This window comes from Amblyomma americanum, chromosome 3 (assembly GCF_052857255.1).
Source record: "Amblyomma americanum isolate KBUSLIRL-KWMA chromosome 3, ASM5285725v1, whole genome shotgun sequence".
NCBI lineage: Eukaryota > Metazoa > Arthropoda > Arachnida > Ixodida > Ixodidae > Amblyomma > Amblyomma americanum.
This window is the reverse complement of record NC_135499.1, coordinates 61,127,126-61,150,145: the sequence shown is the minus strand read 5'-3', so window position 1 is coordinate 61,150,145 and position 23,020 is coordinate 61,127,126. Positions and strand designations below refer to the sequence as shown.

Here is a 23,020-nt window from a genome sequence, read left to right as displayed (position 1 = left end):
AAAGGTTGCAGGTTATGGGTTGCGGCTATAGGGGGAAATTTTTTTGGATCTAGCGACGTACGCTAATCGCGTGAAATGCCTGAAAGTGTGTGCAAACGATCACGCGTTATTAGCTGATACAGGACGGCTGGGTCACGAGAGGGCGCCACAGTATTTTTATTTTCAAAGAACGCGCATGGAGGAAACTTTTGAGGCCGGCAGAATATACGTTTCCCCGCAACATCAGACATGTGTTTGGGTTACGCGCCTTCACCAAAGTATTATTTTCCTCGGACCCGCATCCAGTAAAATTTCGATGTCAGTAGTGAATTTCTGGATTTTCGAGCTGCATATTTATTTACGGCTGCTTCATTAATGCAACAGTGTGATTTTAACAGTATTTCTTTAGTGGATCTGGGCTTTTTACTGCCACCATAATTCATTCACCAACGCAACAGCTACGCTTGCGATTTTTAACCATCTAAAATATGCCTGAAATCCTGTTTTCCAGCTTGCGACGGAAGTGGAATGGTTGTGAGTGCTGACACAGCATTGGCCGACGTGGAGAGGGAGGTAAGAGAAGCATACACGGACGTTTAAAATACCTTTCTTTGCGTGCTTTGGCAGGTGCTCTCTATTTCTAAAAGGCGCAATCGTGGCCCAGAATGAACTAATCAAGGTGTAAACACTGGCACCGCACCGTGGATGACAGCATTTCTTTAATTGAAGAAGTATATGCGGCCAAATGTCATTGCGAGGGCATTAGTGTTTACTTAAGGAGTAGAATCCGTCACAGCTCGATGTCATAAAATTCGTTGGTTGGCTGAGATATGGCCACGTGACGGGACGTTATCGAATTGTGGCCACCATGTTGTGAGCACGGCTGCAGCAGCCAGCACTCCGAATATGGCGCTTGATCAACTCACAACTTCAAAGAAACTGACGCAAACACTCGAATAAGTTGCAGTATAAGCTGTGGCTTTAATGCTTTACAGATGGCCTGAGCGTCCGCAGACTTTCATTCGTTTCCTATCCTAACTGGCAAGAATGTCTTTGCATTTACCAAATATAGCTCTCATCGCAGAATACGGTAACAATCTACTCCTATGCCTCCTTTCCTCGTGGTAGGAAAAGGTTTTCTTAAGGCATACAGTTAAACCACGTTAAAACGAAGTTGAAGGGGCCCGGCGGTTACTTCGTTATACCCATAGTTACTTTATAGCAGCCCGTGTTGACCGAGCTTCCAACGGGAATCGTCATTACTTCGTTATATACGTTAATTCGCTATAAGCAGTTTCGTTGTAAGGAGGTTCGAATGTATTTGATTCCTTATTTCGTGATATGCATGATGTAAATCGGATTAAAACGTGAATCTGCTGATATAAGACGGCGAAGTAAATGGGCTGAAAAAATTAAAAACAAAAAGGTCGAGTATATTTCACAAAACATGGGGATACCTGCTTGAGCGTGATACTCAGTCGACAAATGCATTATCTCATGTGCGTGCCAAATCATCCACCAAATCATAGTGCCCGCCAATTTATGTGTTATATATCACTTATTCACCACGCAGTGTACACGGTTTCGTGCCTTTTTGGTGGGCACAAGCTTCAGCCGGTTCTCAATGCACTGCACGTCACAAACGCCAACTTGGCTCTTCTGGCGGGCTGCACGAGTGAACCCGTTTTCACGTGCACTTTCTTTTTGTGCCCTACCAGTCACGTAATCGCAAACTCGCGCCGGAACGACGACCGTGATTACGGCGCGAAACACTGCAATGCTAGCACTAACAGCCCATGCTGCAAAATTTTATGTGTATGTGAGCCCACAGTTTGCTGTACAGCGGCTGGTGAACACGGTGGAATAACATACGCAGGTGATATCGGAAGACGCCAACCCCATCAGTAAGAACATGTTCGAGTTCCTGGAGTTGGGAAAGTCCACAGTCACGGGTGTCCCGGCGGGAGTGTTCACGTTGAAGGCGCTGCCCATGGGACTGCATTTCGGCCCGTATCACGGAGTCAAGGTGGACAGCATCGAAAATGGCGGCTGCACCTGGCCGGTATGCTTGCCCGGCCAATGCGTAGAACACTGAGACTAAGGTTGTAAAGGCTCTTATAGACAACGTTCGAAACACCTAAACGGTAATTTCACTACACTGCTCGCATTCTCATTGTCGCATGCTTGCAAGTGCATTCGACGTGAGTGATTTTCATGGGGAGAGATTTTGCTAAAATACGTGCCATTGTTGTGTGAGGGAAAGATTGCAGCGAATGATAACAGTTGCAAACCTCATATTGAGGATTTAAAGAATATGCGCTCTTTCCAACGTCATTGTATAATACTGACAGGCCGCATTATTAAAACGTTACAAGAAAAACAGAAAAAAAATGTATAAGGATGTTCACCTATGGTTGTCAGTGCCTCAATATTTTGCCAGACTTTTCTGGCACGCAAAACATGTGACAAAATCATGGGACATCGCTGAGTCTCCAGATCCATCATTAGGGGCCTTTTTTTAAGAGTCGCACCGTACAAGAGCCGCACTCAGAGGCCAAGCAGGCAGCTTCAGCGTAAGCTTAATGCTAAGCTAAGAGGTGAAATATGAAATATTTTCTCGTTAGAGGAATAATAATTACTCTTGAAATGAAGTACATTTTCTTGGAAAAACTGAATGCAGTAGCATTCATGCACTCTTAGAGGACCTGGTGTTGGTTTTTGTACATCGTTGACAAAGGCATAATGCGCACGGCAGTGTTCGGTAGCCCGCGCGGTCCTTTTTTATCCGCAAATTAAGTTGTCAGTAGACAAAAGTACTTGTTCTATGGCAATCTTCGGCTTCAAAAGCCTTTGCGCTACAAAATTTTACTATCACCATCATCATCATCAACAAAATAAGTTATATATTATTCAGTTCCATATTCTCAAAAATGATACTGGCCTGGTTTTATTCCAATACGCATTGCTGCATGCGATCGCGTCCGAGAGTGCACACGGCCACCGCTCCAGAGTTATCCAGAGTCCTATGCTGCTCCGTTGACTTGTACCGGGAGCCCACGTGAAGGAAATGCACATCCGCAAATCACCCTGACGGCGCCAGATGGCGCAAGGTACCGGGATGGCTGCGGGCGTGCCCGCAGCATACGGGCCACTCCGCGCATGCTCGCAGGTGGTGGGCGGGCTTCTGGTACTTCGGTAACGGTAACAGGGTACACGGCACGCTTACCTTGTCTGGATGGCCACAGAAATCGTTCGTGTAACAGCACTCAGTGGCCTTAACTGGGTTGAGTTGTCGGTTCGAGGGCCTTAGAATTGCCCGTTTGACAGATGTATAAGATCAGGACACGACATACTGGCCCTTTTCCGGACACTTAAAATTTACACCATGTTTTTTGCGTCCATTTTTTCACGTGAGCACGGTAGCGGAAGAATTTGACTTGAGCGTTTATACGGTCGAACCGTTGCGTTGCGCAGGTGCGCCGATGTGGAGAGTTCTTCGTGGTAGACGGCCGCCCGCAACAGCGCAACCACTGGATGAACGGCGTGAACTACTCCCCCAGCAAAAGTACACAAAACCTCGTGGCCTTGCTCGTCAACGGAGACATCTACTACCGCACGCTAAGGAACGTCGGCCCCGACGAAGAACTGCTCGTTGGATATTCAACGTCGTTCACCAAGAGTTTGCTCGGGAGCCCAAGCAGACCAGGGGCGTCGCAAGGAGGTGAGCAGAAACTTATCCTGCACTCCTTAGCTGGTCGATAATATTCGGTTCATAGCGAATGCAAGCTGCGAACATGCCTGATTCATCATCATCATCATCAGCCTGGCTACACCCAGTGCAGGGAGGGCATAAGCCTCTCTCATGTCTCTCCAATTTACCCTGTCATTTGTCACCTGCGTCCAGCCTATACCTGCAAACTTCTTGATGTCATCCGCCAACCGAAATTTCTGCCGCCCTGTTACGCTTGGATTCTCTTAAAATCCACTCCGTTACCCTTAAGGACCGGCAGTTATCTCACCTTCGCATTGCATGCCCTGCCCAAGCCCATTTCTACCTTTTAATTTCGACTAGGATGTCATTAACCCGCATTTGTTGCCTCACCCACTGTGCCGGATTTTGGTCTCTTAACGTTACAAGTATCATTTTTCTTTCCTTGGCTCGCTGGGTTGTCCTGTACATAAGCTGAACCTTTTTCGTTAGCTTCCGTGTTTCTGCCTCGTAGGTGAGCACCGGTGAGATACAGCTCTTGTACACTTTTCTCTTGAGTGATATTGGTAAACTGCCATTCATTATCTGAGAGAACTTGCCATATGCACTCAACCTCATTCTTATACTTGTAGTTATTTCTCTCTCATGGTCTGGATCAGCATCGACTACTTGTTCTAATTGGACGTATACCTTTACCACTTTCAACACCTCGCTGCCAATTGTGAACTGTTGTTTTCCTGCTAGGCTGTTATGCCGCTGAACATTACTTTGGTTTTTGCATGTTAGTTTTTAGACACACCATACTGCTCAGCCTGTCACACTTATTGATCATGATTTGCAGTTCACCTCTGGAGTGACTCAGCAAAGCAATGTCATCAGCAAATCGCAGATTATTTAGGTATTCTCCATGAACTCTTATCCCCAACTGCTCCCAATTCATGCCTCAAAATACCTCCTGGAAACAAGGGGGGAATAGCATTGGTGAGATCGTGTCACCTTGCCTGAGGCCCTTCCTTGTTAGTACATTCTTGCTGACTTTATGGAGGACTATAGTAGCTATGGTGTTCCATGTTTCAATGTGTGTTTCTACTTTGGTGTGTCCCAAAGTTCACGCTGGCCCAAAGACAGATTCATACTAACTGTCCCAGAGGGATGCCATTTTTATATATATCTTCCAGTATTTTGATATAAGGTTCTTCTAAACCCAGAGTCCGAAATGCCTGTATGAATGCTGAGAATTACACTGACTCAAACGATTTCGCGTAATAAATAAAGGCTTTATATACGTGCTTGTATTCTGAGCATTTTTACTTCAACTGATTGATAGTTTGAATCTGAAATATTGTGGTGTATCCTTTAGGAAAACCTGCCTTATCGTTTGGTTGGTTGAAGTCTAAGGTTTTCCTGACTCTATTAGCGATTACCTTAGTAAATATCTTGCATGCAACGGAGAGTAAGCTGATTGGCCTGTAATTTTTCAAGTCCTTGGCCTCTCTTTTTTGATGATTTAAGATAAAATTTGCTTCTGGTACGATCGAGGACATAAGACATTGCGTATATGGGGTGGCTAGTTTTTCTAGCACGATCTCTCCTCCGGTCTTCAACAGATCTGCTGTTACCTGATCCTCCCCACCTGCCTTTTCCATTCCCATTGCTATTAAGGCTTTCTTTACTTCATCTTTCGTTACTGGCGGGATGACGCATTGCTGTGCACTGCTGTCTTTCTCATTAACGCTCTGATTACATCGGCTATTGTACAGGTCTGTGTAGAACTGTTTGGCTACTTTAACTATCTTTTCCATGTTGCTAATGTCATTGCCCTCCGGTTCTCTTTCATTCTTCATTCATTCTTTATTTATTTTTTCTCAACATACAGTGAAAAAGGAGCCAAGGCAAAAGCCGTTCAAGCACGGCTTGAGTGGTCTTTGGCCCCACTTATCAAGCAGTGGCAGCAGCGAGAAAAACACAAAAAGTAATGTCCTAGGACGCAGCTAGCTCAGTCAGTATAAAGCAAAATATAAAGCAATAAAAATGAAACTATAGTAAGTGGTACAAACATTCAACTTATCAGAATAAACTACATCACACGGCACTAATTGAGCGCTTATCACATGCTACACAAAATAATAAAGATTCAGCATATGAACATGGCAATGAGTTCAGAAAATTGCAGTTTAGAAATGTCGATACCTTGAATTATATAGTAAATTACCATACGTGGTAACAGATCTTAGAGCATTTGTCGACGGTAATTAGTCCGGCAGGTAGATATTATCCAAAATGGGGCAGACGTGGTAGAGTATACTGAATCGGCTAAGCGTTGTCATGCAATGTCGGTAAGGGTATGGCTTCCACGTTTTTTACTAATATAATATTTTCGTGATAACCTAAACCTGTATAGCTCGCTAACTCAGAGTATATTGAATTCTTGAAGAGGTGAGAGGTAGATTGCAGGTATGGTGGTACGTTAGCAATAATGCGTTTCCTCTTCACCGCTTTTAGGCTGCCTTCATTCTTTAGAGCTGGCGCGATTGTCTCCATATTGAGCTTCGTTATGTCGGTAACCTTGTGCTTGTTTATTAACTTCGCTAGCTCTGCTAGTTCTATTCTGTCTGTAGGATTAGTCCCCTTCATGGTTTGGCGTTTCTTAATCAGATCTTTTGTCTCCTGAGATAGCTTGCCGGTATCCTGTCGAACCGTCCTACCGCCTGTTTTTACTGCGCACTCCGTAATGACAGCTGTCAAATTATAGTTCATTGCATGCAAATTAAGATCGCCTTCCTCAGTAAAACTGAATATTGGTTTGGCAGCGATATCCTGAATTACTCTATTGTCCCTCTTACTGCTAACTCGCTAATGAACTTCTTCACTAGTTTCTTCTTTTCCGTCTTCAAGTCTAAGCTAATTAGATTATGTCTGATTATGAACAATTTGAATGTCAGCATAGACGGCGGACCATTCTGTGCAAGGATATCTGGGCGAAAGTTGAAGGAAAGGTGACACATTGCCAAATAAGCAGGGAGATTAAACTGTGAATAAAATAGCATGGGTGCTTGTTTTTTATGTATATATCTTTAGCACATGAAAATGACATAAGCATTGTGAGAGAACTCTTCTGGTGCGTGTGGACCGATGCGAAGCTAGTCTATAGCGCTTCCAGAAAAGGCACCGTCTTTTTAAATTTAAGGTTTATATTACCTATTCACCGATCTGTGCAGACTGTTACCATTGCACTGCCTTTGTTTCGCGAATGGGCAAAATATTTAATATGACCTACTAATCTATTGCTATATTACGGAAACTACCATGCACCTAATTGATACAAAGGAACTGATGTGAAAATGTGCTACTGCCGGCCTTTTCCTCTCTGCCACGGTACACATTAAGAACACTGAATTATCTGGGCAGTTCTTCACTCTACATGTGCTCATTCGCTCCTCCCACTGCTCGGTTCTTTTTCAGAGGACGTCAATATCATTCCTTTGCACAGCCTGTTTCTCGCCTCTGAGAAGTGCGGCGACCTCTTCACTAAGCAGTACAACATAGAAATGCATACCCGGCCGAAACACTGGCATAGCACGGAGGGAATCCACCACTGCACGCACTGCACCTACATGAGCACTCGCAAGTAGGTCGTATAGTGCCGTTCCTTGCTTGACGCCATCGTGACTAGTGAACTGGAGAGATGTCATTTCTGCTGACGAGGCATCTTTTGAATCCGTAAATATTTAAAAAAAGCACAAATCGTGAAGTCGCCTTAAAAATATGCAATGAATGCTTGAATGCCACGATTTAAGAACAGAGCACGACGCAGTCATCGGCATGACTTGTAGCAGTAGTGTACTTGAAAGTGTCCCTTCGCGCTTGTTTTGCTGGCTTCGTCTTCATTTTCCATAAGGAAACACTAACCGCTTTTTCCAGTAAGCTAACGATTACAGTCGAAACGAGCCTGACGGTCGCACTGATAGCGTTTGTTGTATTCGATGTTCGTTTAAGTGAACTTCTCATATTACACCCAAATTATAAGATCAGAGAAACAATACTTATGCTTGAAAAATTGAGTTAGGGAGTAATGGGCGTCTGATACTTGAAAAGCCCTATTAAGGCCCCATAGCTTTTCCAAGCTATCCACGGTGGTCATGTGCTCCCCGCCGAGAACCTTGCCGCCAACAGACTGCTTTAGGGACGCGACATAACTAATTAAGGTAAGCGTTCAAGGCAGGTGGCAATGGGTAGGCCTCCTCGTCATGGTCTTCATAATGTTCCTGGCAGTCTGGGAGTGCTTGTACTTTACTTACAATGCTTCATCGTTCGTGGCTCTGTGATGTCGGCGTTAACGAAGTCACCCATGCCGGCCAGCTGCCCAATAACGACACGTTGCCACAAACACCACGTGCGTCACAGTCGTCTGTCATGCCTGGGTCCATGCGGCCATGAAGCTAGCGCAAGAACACGCAGAACGTATTAACTGCAGAGCCTGCCTGGGCATTGTCTACACACGGTGGCAGCGCAGATTGTGAAGAGTAGATTGGGCTGGTGACGCTTGCCACGTGATCTGCTAGGCAAGCCAGGCATGCCAAGTCATTTCTATTCAAACTTCTTTAATCGCTACCTTTAGTTGATCGCCGACCCCACTTTTATCTCACTTGCACTTCAGAGGTTTGCCCAGCTGGCGCACCCTTACCCAGTGATCACCGTTGTATGCCTTAACCCTCCGGCGCGCCTCGCTGGCGAGTTTGCATAGTTTTAATGCTGCCTTTTGTTACTTTTCTGGGTCCCGATGTTTTCTTCAGAGCAATGTAACCGGGGCAGGTGCCGTTATTCGCCATCTGCGGTCGCGGAAAGTGCGAGTTTTTATATACAGGGGTCGAGTCCACGGCGAATCCTTGGTCGATCTAACCGAGTTGCACGGCCGCAGTCATTCGTTATCGTTATTTCTGAGTCGCAGTGCCACTCCTCTTATACACATTTTTATGGTAGCACCACCTTATTTCGTAATCAGCGAGTGTTCGTTATAACCGCGGTCGTTGTTTGCTGCCTGCCCAGTGTAGAAATCGGCACTCTGAAGCCACTGCTGCGGTGTCAGAATTGAGCGAATCTCCCATGTAGGAAATGGCCCGGCTGGTGCTTTTGGTAGCGGCCTCTCTCGATGACTGGCGCAGGTGGACGAGCCGCCCACCAATTCTGGTCGCCTCGTGGCCAGCCCCTCATAAGCGCTGACCTTTATGGATACAAAGAATTGAGTGCGACTTTGTGCGTGCGTGTTTCAATACTTGCAGAGCTGAACTGAGCAGTGGTACCTCAGACGCTCCTCAATAATCCTGATTATCAAGCATTACTGCTGAGTCACTCACATTACAACTGAAGTACAGGTCAACCGAGGTTTCCTTAGCGAGGACATAGGAAGTAACGTCAACTGGAGCGGAAAGAACGTAAGCGTGAGACTTTCGCTCATGCGGAAGAGATGCATAGCAGTCAAACATGCGCCTAACACTAGCGGCAGGAATACAGATGGAAGGTGCGATCGTCACTGGCGAAATCATAACCTTGAAAGAGATGTGCTCACATAACTAGACACCTTTAGCCTACCGTGTCCCGCGTTTTCGTTACCGAAGTACCGGAAGACAGCCCACCGCCAGAGAGCGCGCGCTGATTGCTCCTCATGCTGCATGCGCACGCGCAGCTGCTGGAAACCTGGTGCCTCCTGGCGCCATCAGGGTGATGTTCGAATGTGTACTGGCTGCGCGGGCTCCAGGTACTAGGGTGCGGTACCGGTAACGGTAACATGGTACATGCTATGCTAAAGGTGTCTACTAAAGGAGGCATCCGGAGAAGATATTCGTAGTCGTGTGGTGATTCTCCTTATCTTTACCCTTCATGTACGCAGGGTTGATATCATCAGGCATGAGCGTACCCACGTTGGCAGGCGAGAGTCCGTGTGCCATCTTTGTCAGAAGAGGTTCTCCCAGCCGGACAACCTCAAGATTCACATGATGATTCACAGTGGTGATAAGCCCTACGAGTGCGGCCAGTGTGGCAAGAGGTTCAGGTAACGCGTCCATGCAAGGAGGCACGAGGAGGTCATACACTCCCGTCGGTACCCGCTGCACTGCCCACGGTGCGGGGCTGGTGCCGAGGACGTCTTCAAGCTCAGGCGCCACACCTGCAAGCCGCTGGACACGACGGAGGGTAAAGAAGGGTTCAAGCGGGGCCGAGGACGGCCACGCTTAAGGGCAGACGGAACTGTGCCAAAGGTACGACCGCGAAACACAACGGAGGGTACGCCGCTGCAAGTAGGAGTGAAGCGGGGCCGAGGTCGACCACGTAAAGTAATAGCGCAAGACGCGTCAGCGCCGGCACTGTAGAAGCTTACGGGAGTTGCACTACCGCAGCAAGCAGTAAAACCAGGTCAAGGTCGACCACGTAAAGAGGCAGCGCAAGATGTGTCGGCAGTGTAGCGAGATGCAGGGTTCTGTACTGAAAAAATAACTTTTTTACATACACTTTACGTATCCATGCCTGAAATGAAAAGCAAAACGAAGTCAAACTGTAATGGAAAAGACGAAGGCATAAACAACGCCCCGGAATGCGATTACACCCGATGTCATCTTGTCAGGACAATGTCATATGTGGAGCCTTGCATATGGAGCCTTGGAGCCTTGGAGCCATATGTGGAGCAAGGTTATATGTGGAGCCTTGCAGGGACTCCGGAACTTGTTTTTGAGTGGGGGGATGCAAGACATCGAGCTTATTATGTTTGTTATTTGATGCTCAGTTGCACACATTTTTAATAATTTTCATTTTTCAATGTTCAAAGGTTGATGCAAACTGTAAGGATGTGGTTATGACACTCCAGCAGTCAGGAAGAGAGAGAAAAGGCTTCAAAAATGAACTGTTTAAAGGTCTGACTCGTGCCCATTAAGAACTGAATGACTCGACAGCGGCGATACGCACAAGCATGCTCGGCGGGAATGGAACTGAATGCTTGCATTTTTTTGGAAGCGCTCAATTTAAAGAAGACAAGGAACTTTCGTGATAAAGAACCAAAGCCAACTACAACAATCTGGAAAAATGTGGAAGCATACGCACATAGCCAAGATCAATGAAGATAAGTCTGATCGCATCTGGCGTCAAAAACAAAATGATAAAGCCGTGTGCCAGGTGTTCTGAGTGCGAACGCACAAACAGCGCAAATATTCACTGCAATATAAAATGAAGTGGAATGGGACGTTTTATAGACAAGAAGAATTACGCACGAGGAGTGATCAGTTGCTTTTAAAGTTTGTGCATAATTTGTTTAATTCTGCTAATTATGATAATGTACATGCTGCAGACAGTCGACTTCTGTTCGGATATGACTGCTTTAAGTTATTCATATACGAAATGTTCACAACTGGCTACGAAAACAAATAGCTCAGCCCCGCTGTGCTTTGCATGAAAAGATTTCTAGAACTGAAGTGTTTCAATTGTAAGCAATCAGATCCAGTTGCAAGAAATTGGAGCCAGGGGGCGGGCGGGCGCTGCCCGTTGTAGAAAAATGGTGAGGGGTGACTGCCCCTCTTGACCCCCTGCAACTGACCCCCTTGTTTGGGGTCCCTGGTGGCTCCGTTATTTTGTCACGCCGAGACATAATTCCGCCATCGGGCGGTTTGCCCGGCCGCCTGGCCCATTTCTGCTCTTTTATGCTCGATAGCTCCAGCCCGTCGATGGGGTAGCTGGCGTCATCTACCGAAGCATCTTGACACAAGGTGGTGGTGGTGGTGGTAAACTTTAATGGATATTGAGCCATATCTTAAACTATTCTTGGGTTGGCTCTTGGTCGCGTGAAGTTGCCGGCAGTCGGTGACGTCCGACGACATCGAAAGCCCAGCCCACCAGCTGCTTTTGGACAGCTGGGTCGGAGCTGGACACCGCGACCTGCCATCGCTCGAGGTCAGTGAGTTCTCACTCTGATGGCGGCTGGAAATCAGAGGATATGTACACTATGTGATGGAAAGCAGCTCTTGGGGCTCCGCATAGGGTACACTCAGGAGAGAACAGCCCTGGGTGCATTAGTGCTAAAAGAGCGGGGGAGAGAAAAGTGCGAGATTGTAGCTGGCGCCACGTCACCTGCTCTAATTTAGTGAGTGATTTGTGAGGCGGAGGATAGTGGAGTCGTTGCTGTCTGTAGTGGAGTGAAATTTCGTAGTAAGTGATCATTCGGTCACGGGCGCTCCCTGGCTCGGCGGCTTGCCCTGCTCGGTTGACGTACGCTCGAGCGGTGTCATGGGCGGTGTCATGGGCGGCGGTGTCATGGGCGGGCTGGATGGCCCGCATGCGCGGGGACCCATATGAGTTGAATGCGCCTAGTGGGGGGCTGAGAGGAGTTGAGAATTTTATGGGCAACGGCACGCGTCCGCTCTTTTGCAAAGTTTCTGATCGCGGTTTTTGAGTCACTAAATACGAGTGTGGCAGTGGTGGAGGAGATCGCAAGGGCAATTGAAGCTTCTTCGGCTTCTAGCGAGGTGTGCGTTAAGACCGATGCAGCTGCTAGAGGTGAAATATTGTGGCCTATTGCGGAAATGGCAAAGGCCGGGTGAGTGGTGTATGCCGCGGCATCTACGTAGACAGCCTCCGTGTGCTGGTTATGTTAGTGTAGTGCCTGGGCTCTTCCTGCGCGTCGAGCTTGGTGGTGGACTGAGTGCATGTTTTTTGGGAGTGGATGTACTGTTAGAAGCGTTTGGGTGGCCCCGGGGGTGTGGCATGTAGGCAAGAGTGTTGGTTGGGTTAAGAAGTAGGTTCTTAATTATGCTGCGGCCTGTAGGGGTGCATGAGAGACGTTCAAGTTGTGCCGTCCGGTGAGCTTCTGTAAGCTCGGCTAGTGTGTTATGCATGCCCATGAGTAACAGCCGTTCTTTGGAGGTGTGTCGAGGGAGGTTGAGTGCGGTCTTGTATGCCTGGCGAATCAGGGCGTTGATTTTCTCTTCTGCTCTCGTGAGGAAGAGATATGGGAGAGAGTATACTATGCGGCTGACGACGAATGCTTGAACTTGGCGACGGAGGTCATGTTCTCTCATGCCCCTGTGTCGGTTGGCAATTCGTCATATGAGCCGCATGGTCTGATGGACAGTGTTTGTGAGCTTGGTTATAGTGGCAGTGTTCTTGCCGTTACTCTGGAGTAGGATGCCTAGGATTCGGACCTTTTCCATTTCTGGGATGGGGGTGCCGTCCAACGTGAGTTTTATTGAAGGCGGGGGCCTAGGTTCGTCCTACATCTAGGTAGTCGAAGAATGAGTAACTCGTATTTGGTAGGGGGAGCAGGTCAGGCCGACGGTTACAGCATGCGCTGCCACCAAGTAGGCGCCGTCCTGCAATGTTTCTTCCATGGCTCCGGCTATTCCTGTGGTTGTCCACAGTGTTATGTCGTCGGCATAGATAGAGTGCGAGAGATTAGGTACTGCGTTTAAAGCCTTGGCCGTGGGAATGAGTGTTATATTGAAGAGCAGCGGCGAGAGGAATGATCCTTGCGGAATGCCTCTGCTGTCGAGTGCGAAGATTGGTGAGGTGAGAGACCCGAAGCAGATTTCTGCTGTGCGGTGTCTTTGAAAACCTGAAATGTATTCGAAGGTGCGCGGGCCGGTTACTAGTGTCTAGAGCGCTTCTAGGATGGCGGAGTGGTTGATGTTGTCAAAGGCTTTGGTTAGGTCCAAAGCTAGAATTGCTCGCGTGCGTTTTGGATTTTGGGGGTGGAGGGCCTCTTCCGAAATCTGAAGCATAACGTCCTGTGTGAAAAGATGACTGCGGAAGCCAATCATCCTGTGGGGGAGTAGGTCGTGATCGTCGATATAGTTCTGTAGGCGTTCCAGGACCACATGTTCGAACAGTTTGCCTAGACAGGATTTGAGGGATATTGGGCGTAGGCTTTTTATATCTAGAGGTTTGCCTTGTTTCGGAATAAAGGTTATGCGGTCGTGCGTCCATTGGGCTGGTAGCGCTCCATCTTGCCAGCACCTGTTGAATAATTCTGTTACAGCCTGTATAGAGCGCTCTTCCAGATTCCTAAGTCACAAGGGTAGAAACTTGGGCGAGTCGGTAACGGTGATCCATGGAAAGTGAGAGTCCCGTTTGTCCCGTTTTGCGCTACTCTCACTTTCCATAGATTCCTAAGCATCTTGTTGATTTTGTCTGCCCCCGGGGCCGAAACGGTGCATAGTTTCTGCATGGCGGCTTTAATTTCCCATGTAGAAATGTCCTCATATAGTGTAGTATTGGGGCCGCCGGTGTAAGTAGGGAGCGCTGTAGTTGGAGTTGTGGTAAGATATTGTGCTTTAAGAGCTGTTAACAAGATGTCATCCTGTAGAGGGAGCTTGTGCAGAATGCAGTTGACGTTGTGCACGTATCTTTGAGGCCGAGGTTGCCGCTCATACGATCGCACAACTTGCCCCATTGCTGGTGTGCCAGTTGGCTTGCATGGGCTTCAACCTCCTTTACTAACGCGGCTATGCACTGCTTGAGTGGCCTATTGTGTTTGTGAGCGAGCCACCTTTTTTGAAGGCTGGCATACACTTCCCAAAGGTTGTATTAAGCGACTATCTGTCGTCTCTGCATTTGGGGTGTCAGGGATTGTGGATGTGGCCCCAGCCACGTCCTTTGTGTGAGTTTGTGTCCAGGTGTCCAGGTCTTTGATGGTGTCTGGGACGTCTAGTCAGATTTGACAGAACTTGTCCCCGTCCACCACCTCCAGGCGTCGTTTTCTAACCTGGGCAAGGTTGTGAGGTTGATATCGGTGCTGAGTATATAGTGATCACTACCGAACGAGTGCTGCGTGTTTGTCCAATGACTGTTGAGGAGGTGTTTTGGATGGTTAGGTCCGGGCTGTTGTGTTGAATATTTGTTCCGAACCTTGTGGGTTGGTCCATGTCGTTGAGCAGGGATAAGCCTTCATTCTGGATGAAAGTCCAAACCAAGGTGCTTTTACGACTGTTTTTACGGTAGCCTCAACTGGTGTGGTTGGCGTTAAAGTTGCCAATTATCAGAATGGGATGGTCTGCACTGAGCGTGAGTGCCTTGCGCATTGCTGCTATGAGAGGTGCCGGAGGGCCTTTTGGCGGGCTATATATGTTTAGTATGAAGAGGCTGCTTCCCTTGCGTGTGCGGGGTAAGAGTTCTACTAGGAGGCCGTCTTATGTCATCAAGCTCTAAAGAGTGCTTGAATGCGGTAAAGGTACGGTGAACCAGTGTCGCTACTCGCGTTCATAGCAGCACGCTGGTTGACTCATGAACTGTGTGTAGTTTCGAATCTTGACATTACAGAGAGTTTCTTGCAATGCTATGAAGGTCGGTATCTCGTTTGCTGAGAGGTTTTGGAGGTGAAGTTGCAGGTTGTCGCGCCTCGCTCGGAAGCTCCTGTAATTCCACTGCCACACTCGGATGCAGCTATGTTGTGCAGCTATGTTGGGGGGCGACTGACTGGTCTATGAGATTTGGACCGTTTGGCTGGGTGATGCATTGTCCTTGTATGTGGGGCTGGATTTGGGCCACAGAGGCTTCATGTGCGCCCTGACGTCACTCGAGGGCAGTCATCCGGCCTGCAATATTTGCGCTCCATGCTGCAGTATCAGAGCGAAGGGCGTTCATGTTTTGTTCGAGGCTTTGAATTATCTAGGTTAGCTGAGTGAGCGCAGCTGTGTCTACAGAAATGTGGGGGTCATCTTCAGCTTGCGCCTTGCGCTTAACGGGGGGGTTGCGCGTAGGTGACGCAGCGCGTGAGGAGGAGGTGGAGGTAGGGGAAGGAGTGAGTTGTTTGGATGTGATAGTTTGTACTGCGATGGGGGGACCGAATTTTTTGTAAGCTGTTCTCGCCTGAGAAGTAGCTGTAATTGTTGGCAGAGCTCTGCAATTTCTAAACCCTGCTGTCGGAGTTGTGCTCTGAGCTCTGGATTCCCTTTAGCGAGCGAGGGAGGTCCCGGCTTCCAGCTCACCTGTGTGTCAATGGGCTGGGCTTTTGGTCCCGGTAGTGGCGGGAAGGAGGCGGACCGGCTCCTGCGCTGGCTTTTCCGTGAGACGGACCTCCAACCGGTTCTGGAGTTTGTCCGAAGGCGGCTGCATGATGATAGGGACTGCCTAGTCGTGCTCTTGGTGGGTGAAGACCAGGCGCGATTGTCTGTGGTGGTTGTAGCTTTGGTGTTGGATTTCGGGTTTCCAGCACGGTATAACCGGACTTTGCATTTTTTGGACCCCGTGAAGTGGGAGCCACCGCACAAGATACATTTGGAGTCGCACGTAGGAGTTGAAGTTGCCGGATGGGTGCCGCCGCATCAGTGACATCGGTTGCTGACAGCTTGAGGGCACACGTCCGACCGGTGGCCCGGTCTTCAGCAGTTAAAACAGGCCTCTAGGCTTTGAACGGGTGGCAGTTATAAACGGCTCCGTAGATGTTGAGCTGCTGGGGAACTTCTTTGTTTTTGACGAAGGTGATCAGGATTGATTTAGTGCGGCCCAAAGGACGCGCGTCTGCTATTGTGTAGGATCGGCTAGGATTTATTGCGACGAGGTCGTTCAATATCTCTTCTTGGGTTTGGTTGTAGATTGCATTGCAGTGAATTCCATGTATGGCATCGTCGGGTGCGGCGATGTAAGCCTTTACCGGGAATTGCTTGTCGTTGAGTTGGAGCGTCTGCAGCTGCACGTAGTTTTTGGCACGCACCTCGGCAGGTGTGCTCATTGTGAATGAGTTATTGTGTGGGTTAACTCTGAGTCGGCCGTGCTGCCGGGCTTCATAGCAGTTGAGCTTCACAGCCGCGCACACAATAGGCCGCAGCGCGCCGCCCTTATATTGTCTAAGATCCAATCCGCCACCAGGTCGGAAAATTACTTTCAGATCCGTAGCCGGGAATTTTGGTAGTGGAGCATGACGTTTAAGTTTTGGAGAAATAGTCTTGCCTTGATTGGGCGACGCCAACGTGGCCGGGTCGGCGGGTGGGTGAGCTTGGGCGGCCTCCTTCAGAGCCGGATTCGAAGCGGTTAGGGTGGGGAAGACCACATTGCGGGCTTGGATTGCTCTCGACCAACGCGGATCCTTAGCGAAGTCTTCGGGGTTGATTTCTTCGCCTTCTACGCTGTACACTGTCATTTCTTAGGTCATCTTCGGGGTTGATTTCTTCGCCTTCTACGCTGTACACTGTCATTTCTTAGGTCAATACGTAAGCGGGGTGAATCTAGACGCGCTGGTGACCGTAGGCCTAACCGGCGGCCGCAGCGGCGGGGGCCCTTGTGCTGGCCACAACGCGAGGCATAGCGTTCCGCGCTTGGCTCGGGGCGGTAGTCTTTTTCGAGCAAAAATGGTCGAAATTGCACAGAAAATACTGGGAACGGGTGCCGAACACCTTCACTGACCGATTATGGGTGGTATTAGTCTATTAGGTATTAGCGCCACCGAGAGCAGACTCGTCACCAGGGACGCCTATAAAGCCATCCTCCGGCTTCGCACTTCTGGGATTCGCGGCCACAAGAGCATATCAGTGACTTGTGCACTTTGCTTTCTAGGTAGGCCTTTTTACTTATTGATCAGTTTTTAGCATATTCCTGTGGCCGCTGATCCCAATTTGCAGTGTTTCAATGGGTGTGGATTTGTGCACGTATCGCGCTCGCATCGGCTCATTTGCTTCCTGTCGCGTACATGTATGTGAACAGAACTATCGATTTAAACCAGGGGCTGGACTAGTCCGTGAACTTTGCCCGAGACCAACTTCATTCCTGCTTTCCGCATGCCTGACCCTACTTTTGCTTTGTGCGGGCGATGTGGAAGCAAACCCCGGACCAAAGATTGATGACGTGCTCGCACTGTTAAAAGAATGCCATGCTGAAACGTCAGAAACACTAGAAGAAATCAAACAGGACTTAAACAACATCCAGGACCGTGTTTCTGTAATAGAGAAAAGTATGTCCGCTGTACTTGATATGAAGAAAAACTTCGACACCGTGTCTTCTTCTGTAGAAGACGTCAAGACTAATATACGCAAAACAAACGATGAACTTACAGGTGTAGTCGAAGACATGAACAACAGAATGAGAAGGAACAACTTGATTATTAAAGGGCTCGCTGAAGAAGAACATGAAGGGTATGCAGAAACAGAAAAAATAGTTAAGGACTTCTTTAGCGATCATCTTAATATACAGTGCGGTGACATCGAACGTGCCCATCACCTTGGCCAGCCACGTTCTGATCAAGCTCGACCAATTATAGTTAAATTTCTGAACTTTAAATCTAAACTCGAAGCATTTCATAATGCACATAAACTAAAAGATCTTACCGAACCAAAAGTTTGGCTAGACGAAGACTTCTCCCCGAAGGTTCTACATGCTCGGAAAAAGCTGCGCGACTTCGCTAAAGCGAATATCAGAGAAAACGAGCGCTATTCCGTGAGATTTGACAAGCTTCACATGAAAAATGGTGTTTACCGGTATGATTCGGCAACAGACAGCGTGAAAAAACTTCCTTCCAGGCATACGCCCCCCGACAATTGACAGTGTTCCGCAAAGAAAGCCAACCGTAACAAAATCAAACCAATCTCCTTGGTCTTGGCAAACTTCCGCAGCATACATAACAAAGTAGACGCACTTAAAGCCATTGCACATTCCTGCTCAGCTGATATCATCGTGGGCACGGAAACGTGGCTGACCGAAGACGTTGCATGTCACGACATCGCGCTTCCATCATCGTTTGTGTTATTTAGGAAAGATAGGGTTGATTCTCGACGAGGAGGAGGAGTGCTAATTGCGATTAACAAAGACTTTAATACATCTCTTATTCCTATCGACTCTCCCTTAGAAATAGTCTGGGTTTCTGCTCAACTTGGTCATATGCTTTGCATTATAGGCGCCTGTTATAGACCACCAAGTAGCCATCCTGAGTTTATTGAACTGTTAAACGACGCTATCGAGCAGATCCTTGCCAAGCACCCGAATTGCCTCCTATTTCTAGCTGGTGACTTTAACTTTCCTGCGATTAACTGGACGACGCTAACTGTTGAATCCGATAGTAACCGACAAGAGAACATTAACTTCCTTCATTTACTTCAATATCACCAGCTCACCCAAATTGTTCACGAGCCCACTCGCGGTAACCATATCCTGGACCTTATCCTAACAACCCATCCTGAACTCTCAGACATCCACGTCTTAGAAGAAATAAGTGACCACAAAGTTGTGCATTGTTCTCTTCTAATTCCACGGACCGACAAAACAAAAACCAAGAAGCTTATCTACAACTACGCACGTGCGGATGTTGAAAAAATGAACCTGTTGCTGGAAACTTTCACAAGCAGTTTTCAGGCCAATTTTCATAACCGCACGACTAATGAAAATTGGAAGTTGTTTCGTGAGAAACTCAGAGAAATTGAAGATTCATGCGTGCCAAAACGAATGATAAGCACACGTACTAACGATCCTTGGTTCACCGCAGATGTCAATAGGGCACTAAATAGGAAGAAAAGAGCATTTAGAAAAGCGGTTCGATCGAAGGAAGTTACAGACTGGGAAAGCTACAAAAACATTTCCAAAATAGCTGAGAAACAAATTTCTGAAGCCAAAGACAAATACTTTAATTTTACACTTCCTAGTTTGATCAGAACTGACCCCAAGAAATATTGGAACACTGTTAACCCTAAAAGCGCTAGTACGGTTCCTGTTCTTTTGGATGTAAACGGCAGCCCCCTACCTATAGAACAATGTGCAGAGCAATTCAATAGCCACTTTTCACAAGTTTTTACGGACGAATTGCCCATTTACAATCCTCTCCTGCTTCCTGAGGCCCATATCCAGATTCCCTTTTCACCCATTCACATATCTGCGCTTGGCGTGGCTCGTGCAATTGAACGCCTACCTCACCACACTAGCCCAGGACCCGATGGTATCAACGCGAAACTGTTAAAGATAACCTGCCAGCACACAGCTTTCCTGCTATCTCTCATTTTCCAGCAGTCACTCGATACGACATGTGTGCCAGAAGATTGGAGGTCCGCTTATGTAATCCCGGTATTTAAATCTGGAGACAGGTCCGTTCCTAATAATTACAGGCCGATTTCACTAACCTCGATATGTTGCAAGGTACTCGAACACATAATATACACTAACATTATGACTCATCTTAATCAGAACAACTTGCTTCATAACAACCAGCATGGCTTCCGCAAACATTTATCGTGTCAGACACAGTTATTTGAGTTAATAACGGACCTTCATCAAGCAATCGACTCTTCCCTCTACATTGACTCCATCTTCATTGACTTCTCTAAAGCCTTTGATCGCGTGCCTCATAACCGCCTGATGATAAAAATACGAAACCTGCAGCTGGACCAACATACCACGCAGTAGATTAACGCATTTCTAACAAATCGCTTTCAGTCAGTTAAGTTAGGAAGCTTCTCATCAAGACGTACAGGTGTTGATTCAGGAGTTCCCCAGGGTACGGTGCTGGGTCCACTGCTTTTCTTAATATATATTAATGACATCACGTCGAACATAACATCCACAATACGATTATTTGCAGACGACTGTGTGATTTACCGAGCAATATCGAGCCCTTGCGACATCGTTGCTCTCCAGACTGATCTTGACGAGCTAACTCATTGGTGCGACAGGTGGCAAATGGTAATTAACGCAGATAAAACTAAACATATTAAGTTTACTTCCACTGCTAGCCCGAGTCCTAATGCCTACACAGTTAATAATACTATCATTGAAACTGCAGCGTCGGTAAAATACCTCGGTGTAAATTTTAACTCTAATTTATCCTGGAACACTCATATTGAACTGATCACTGCCAAAGCCTTAAAAAAACTTGGTCTTCTTAAACGCCGACTACACCTAGGCAACCAGGACACAAAACTGAATGCATTCAACATGCTAATCAGGCCTGCGATCGAATACGCGTCAGTGATCTGGAACCCTCATCATACCTATCTTATTAACATGTTGGAATCCATACAAAATAAGGCTGCTCGATTCATCCTTTCCCGTTACTCTAGATACCAAAGTGTAACAGCACTGAAAACATCGCTCCATCTCCCGCCTCTGGTCATGCGCAGAAAATTCAACCGCTTATCTTTTTTCCACACTCTTTACCACAGCAACACACCATTTGCAAGTTCACATCTTCTCCCGGCACCGCACACATCGGCTCGTGTAGACCATATCAAGAAGACTAAACCCATTTTCGCTCGGACAGAACGATACAAGTACTCACCTTTGGTCCTGGCTATTGAAGAGTGGAATTCGCTTCCGTCTAGCATTGCGAATATCACTGGAACATCGTCATTTCAAACAGCTCTTTGGTCATACTTAGAAAATTCCAATGTAGAATGATGTGCGTTTCTAGTTTTGTGCGTTTTGTTTGCTTCAGTGTGTGCGTGTCGGCCCAAACGTTCCTCGAAATGTTAGATGCCATCCTTTGTAACTTCTGAAGGTGTAATTTTTGTTATTTTGATTTGTGGGATTTGTTACATGTGCATTTTTCCAAGCATCTGTTCATAGCCACTTTTTCCTATTATCTTGTACCCTACTTCTTAACTTGTTTATTTCTGTGTTCAGCCGTTTATGTTTTGTGTTGTATATTTAAGTTTTCCTTGATGAATCCCCCCTATGTAATGCCCGCATTGGGCCTTTAGGGTATTGAAATAAATAAAAAATAAAAAAAATAAATCTGCCGTCCCGAGTGAAAATCTACGGAGCCGAGGTGAGGTGCGTCCGCTCTCTCCGCCGGCTACCTGGCGGTCTCTCTTGACACAAGACCGGCCTGGCGAATTCGTTTTAATAAAAAAAGCTTTTTCTTGACTTCATAAGATTATACGTTGGCGGTTGTCTTACAGATGTGCCTTCTAGAAAAGGCGCGCGAGAAGAAAGGGCGCGTTTCGACTTCGTAACTTCCGCTCCACTGGCAGAGAAAGCTGAGCGGATTCTAGTGATACCGCCGCAGACCTAGCCGTGGAGGTGAAACTAGGAACTAAAGCGGCCTACGCTTTCGGAGAATCTGAGCAATTTTCGTGAAAGTAAGCCTATTCGCCGAAATTAGCGGAGCTGCAACAGTTGACGTCTTTTCTTGTCTTACATCTGCAATTCGCGCTCGCCTCACCATAAGCTTTCCTTCCCGGTTAGCTGTTTTTGGAGCGACTGCTCCGGTGAAGCGGTGGTCCCGGGTTCAAACCCCCGACCGGAAAAAACTTAACTCAGAAGTTTTTGAGAAAGTTGTACAATAGCCTTATTTTATAGCCGTATAGTTTTGCTTGGCTAGATGCAAATGAGCAATTACTCCATTATTATCAACCTAAGATGCGTGGAAATCTAGATTTTATGCCATACATTACCGTACTGCAATGTAAGCAATGAAGAAAGGCTTTGCCGAGGCGACATCGTCGCGCGCTCGTCGGTTAGTGTTCTTTGTACAGGGAATTGTGCTGGACTGTTTTCAATACGATGAACGCATGAATGTACAATTATTCTTAATTCGTGCGGTCTTTGTTTTTACTCAGTTTATACCGATTAGCTGTACAACGATGTGCATTCTGTGTACGTGACAGTACACTGTGACACCCGAATGAATGCGGCACACTTTTACATCCAGGCAATATGTGGTAGTACGCATTAAAAATGGGCGAGGATGCCACTCGCTTAATTTAATGGCGAGAAGAAGCAGTTAAACACCGTCTTCCTGCCCTACTCAGGCATAAAAGTATAAATCAGACCTATTAAAACAAAAGGATCCAAGACAGAGAGCGGAATATAGCTAGTCACATATAGTCGAAAAATTAAAAAAAAAATAGTGAAGGCTTCTTTAACCAGAAAGGCCAGAATCTACCAGGTAGTCTATTCACATATAGGCGAAAAAGAAGAAAAAACAGTGAAGGCTTCTTTTACTCCAATAGACCAGAATCTACACTGCATTTGAGCGCATCAACATCATCGTCATTACAGTGTGTAGGCAATTCGCATTTAAGCCTAGCCAAAGTCTGCATCCGCAACGCCGGTACAGTGATCAAATATTCGAGTTCACTGCACCGCCGAGGCAAGCAAGCGACTCGCACGTGCGCGTTGTGGAACGATGGATAATTATCAAAAAAGTGAGTGATGCCTTTGTAGATCTGCACCACGTCAGCCGAAAACCAAGGGCAGAATTTTCGTCGTAGAAGGAAAAGACGCGTTGAAGTTAGCCTGCAGCTCCCTGCGTGGGCCGAAGCTGGTGCAGATCCAATGTCAAAGCAGTGCAACCAGCTACAGTGTGATGTATGCTGGACCGAATGTTTGGTGCCGGACACTGAGGACGTGCCGAGCCCTGTCCCCAGAAGCGAAGAGGCTCAA

The 23,020-nt window shown here is 47.2% G+C and overlaps 1 protein-coding gene across 1 annotated transcript; it reads left to right on the top strand.

Moving 5' to 3' along the window:
* The first annotated feature begins 507 nt into the window (after window positions 1–507).
* On the top strand, window positions 508–9,747 carry LOC144123768 (PR domain zinc finger protein 14-like). The gene is made up of 5 exons (XM_077656525.1): window positions 508–552; window positions 1,856–2,041; window positions 3,454–3,700; window positions 7,151–7,316; window positions 9,576–9,747. Exons 1-5 carry the CDS (start codon window positions 508–510, stop codon window positions 9,739–9,741), a joined length of 810 nt encoding a protein of 269 aa, XP_077512651.1. The 3' UTR covers window positions 9,742–9,747.
* Window positions 9,748–23,020: the final 13,273 nt, after the last annotated feature.

Coding starts and splice junctions, on each gene's coding strand:
- LOC144123768 (XM_077656525.1), top strand. CDS start 508: ATGGTTGTGAGTGCTGACACAGCATTGGCCGACGTGGAGAGGGAG. Junction 3,701..7,150: donor ACCAGGGGCGTCGCAAGGAG/GTGAGCAGAAAC, acceptor GTTCTTTTTCAG/AGGACGTCAATATCATTCCT. Junction 7,317..9,575: donor ACCTACATGAGCACTCGCAA/GTAGGTCGTATA, acceptor TCATGTACGCAG/GGTTGATATCATCAGGCATG.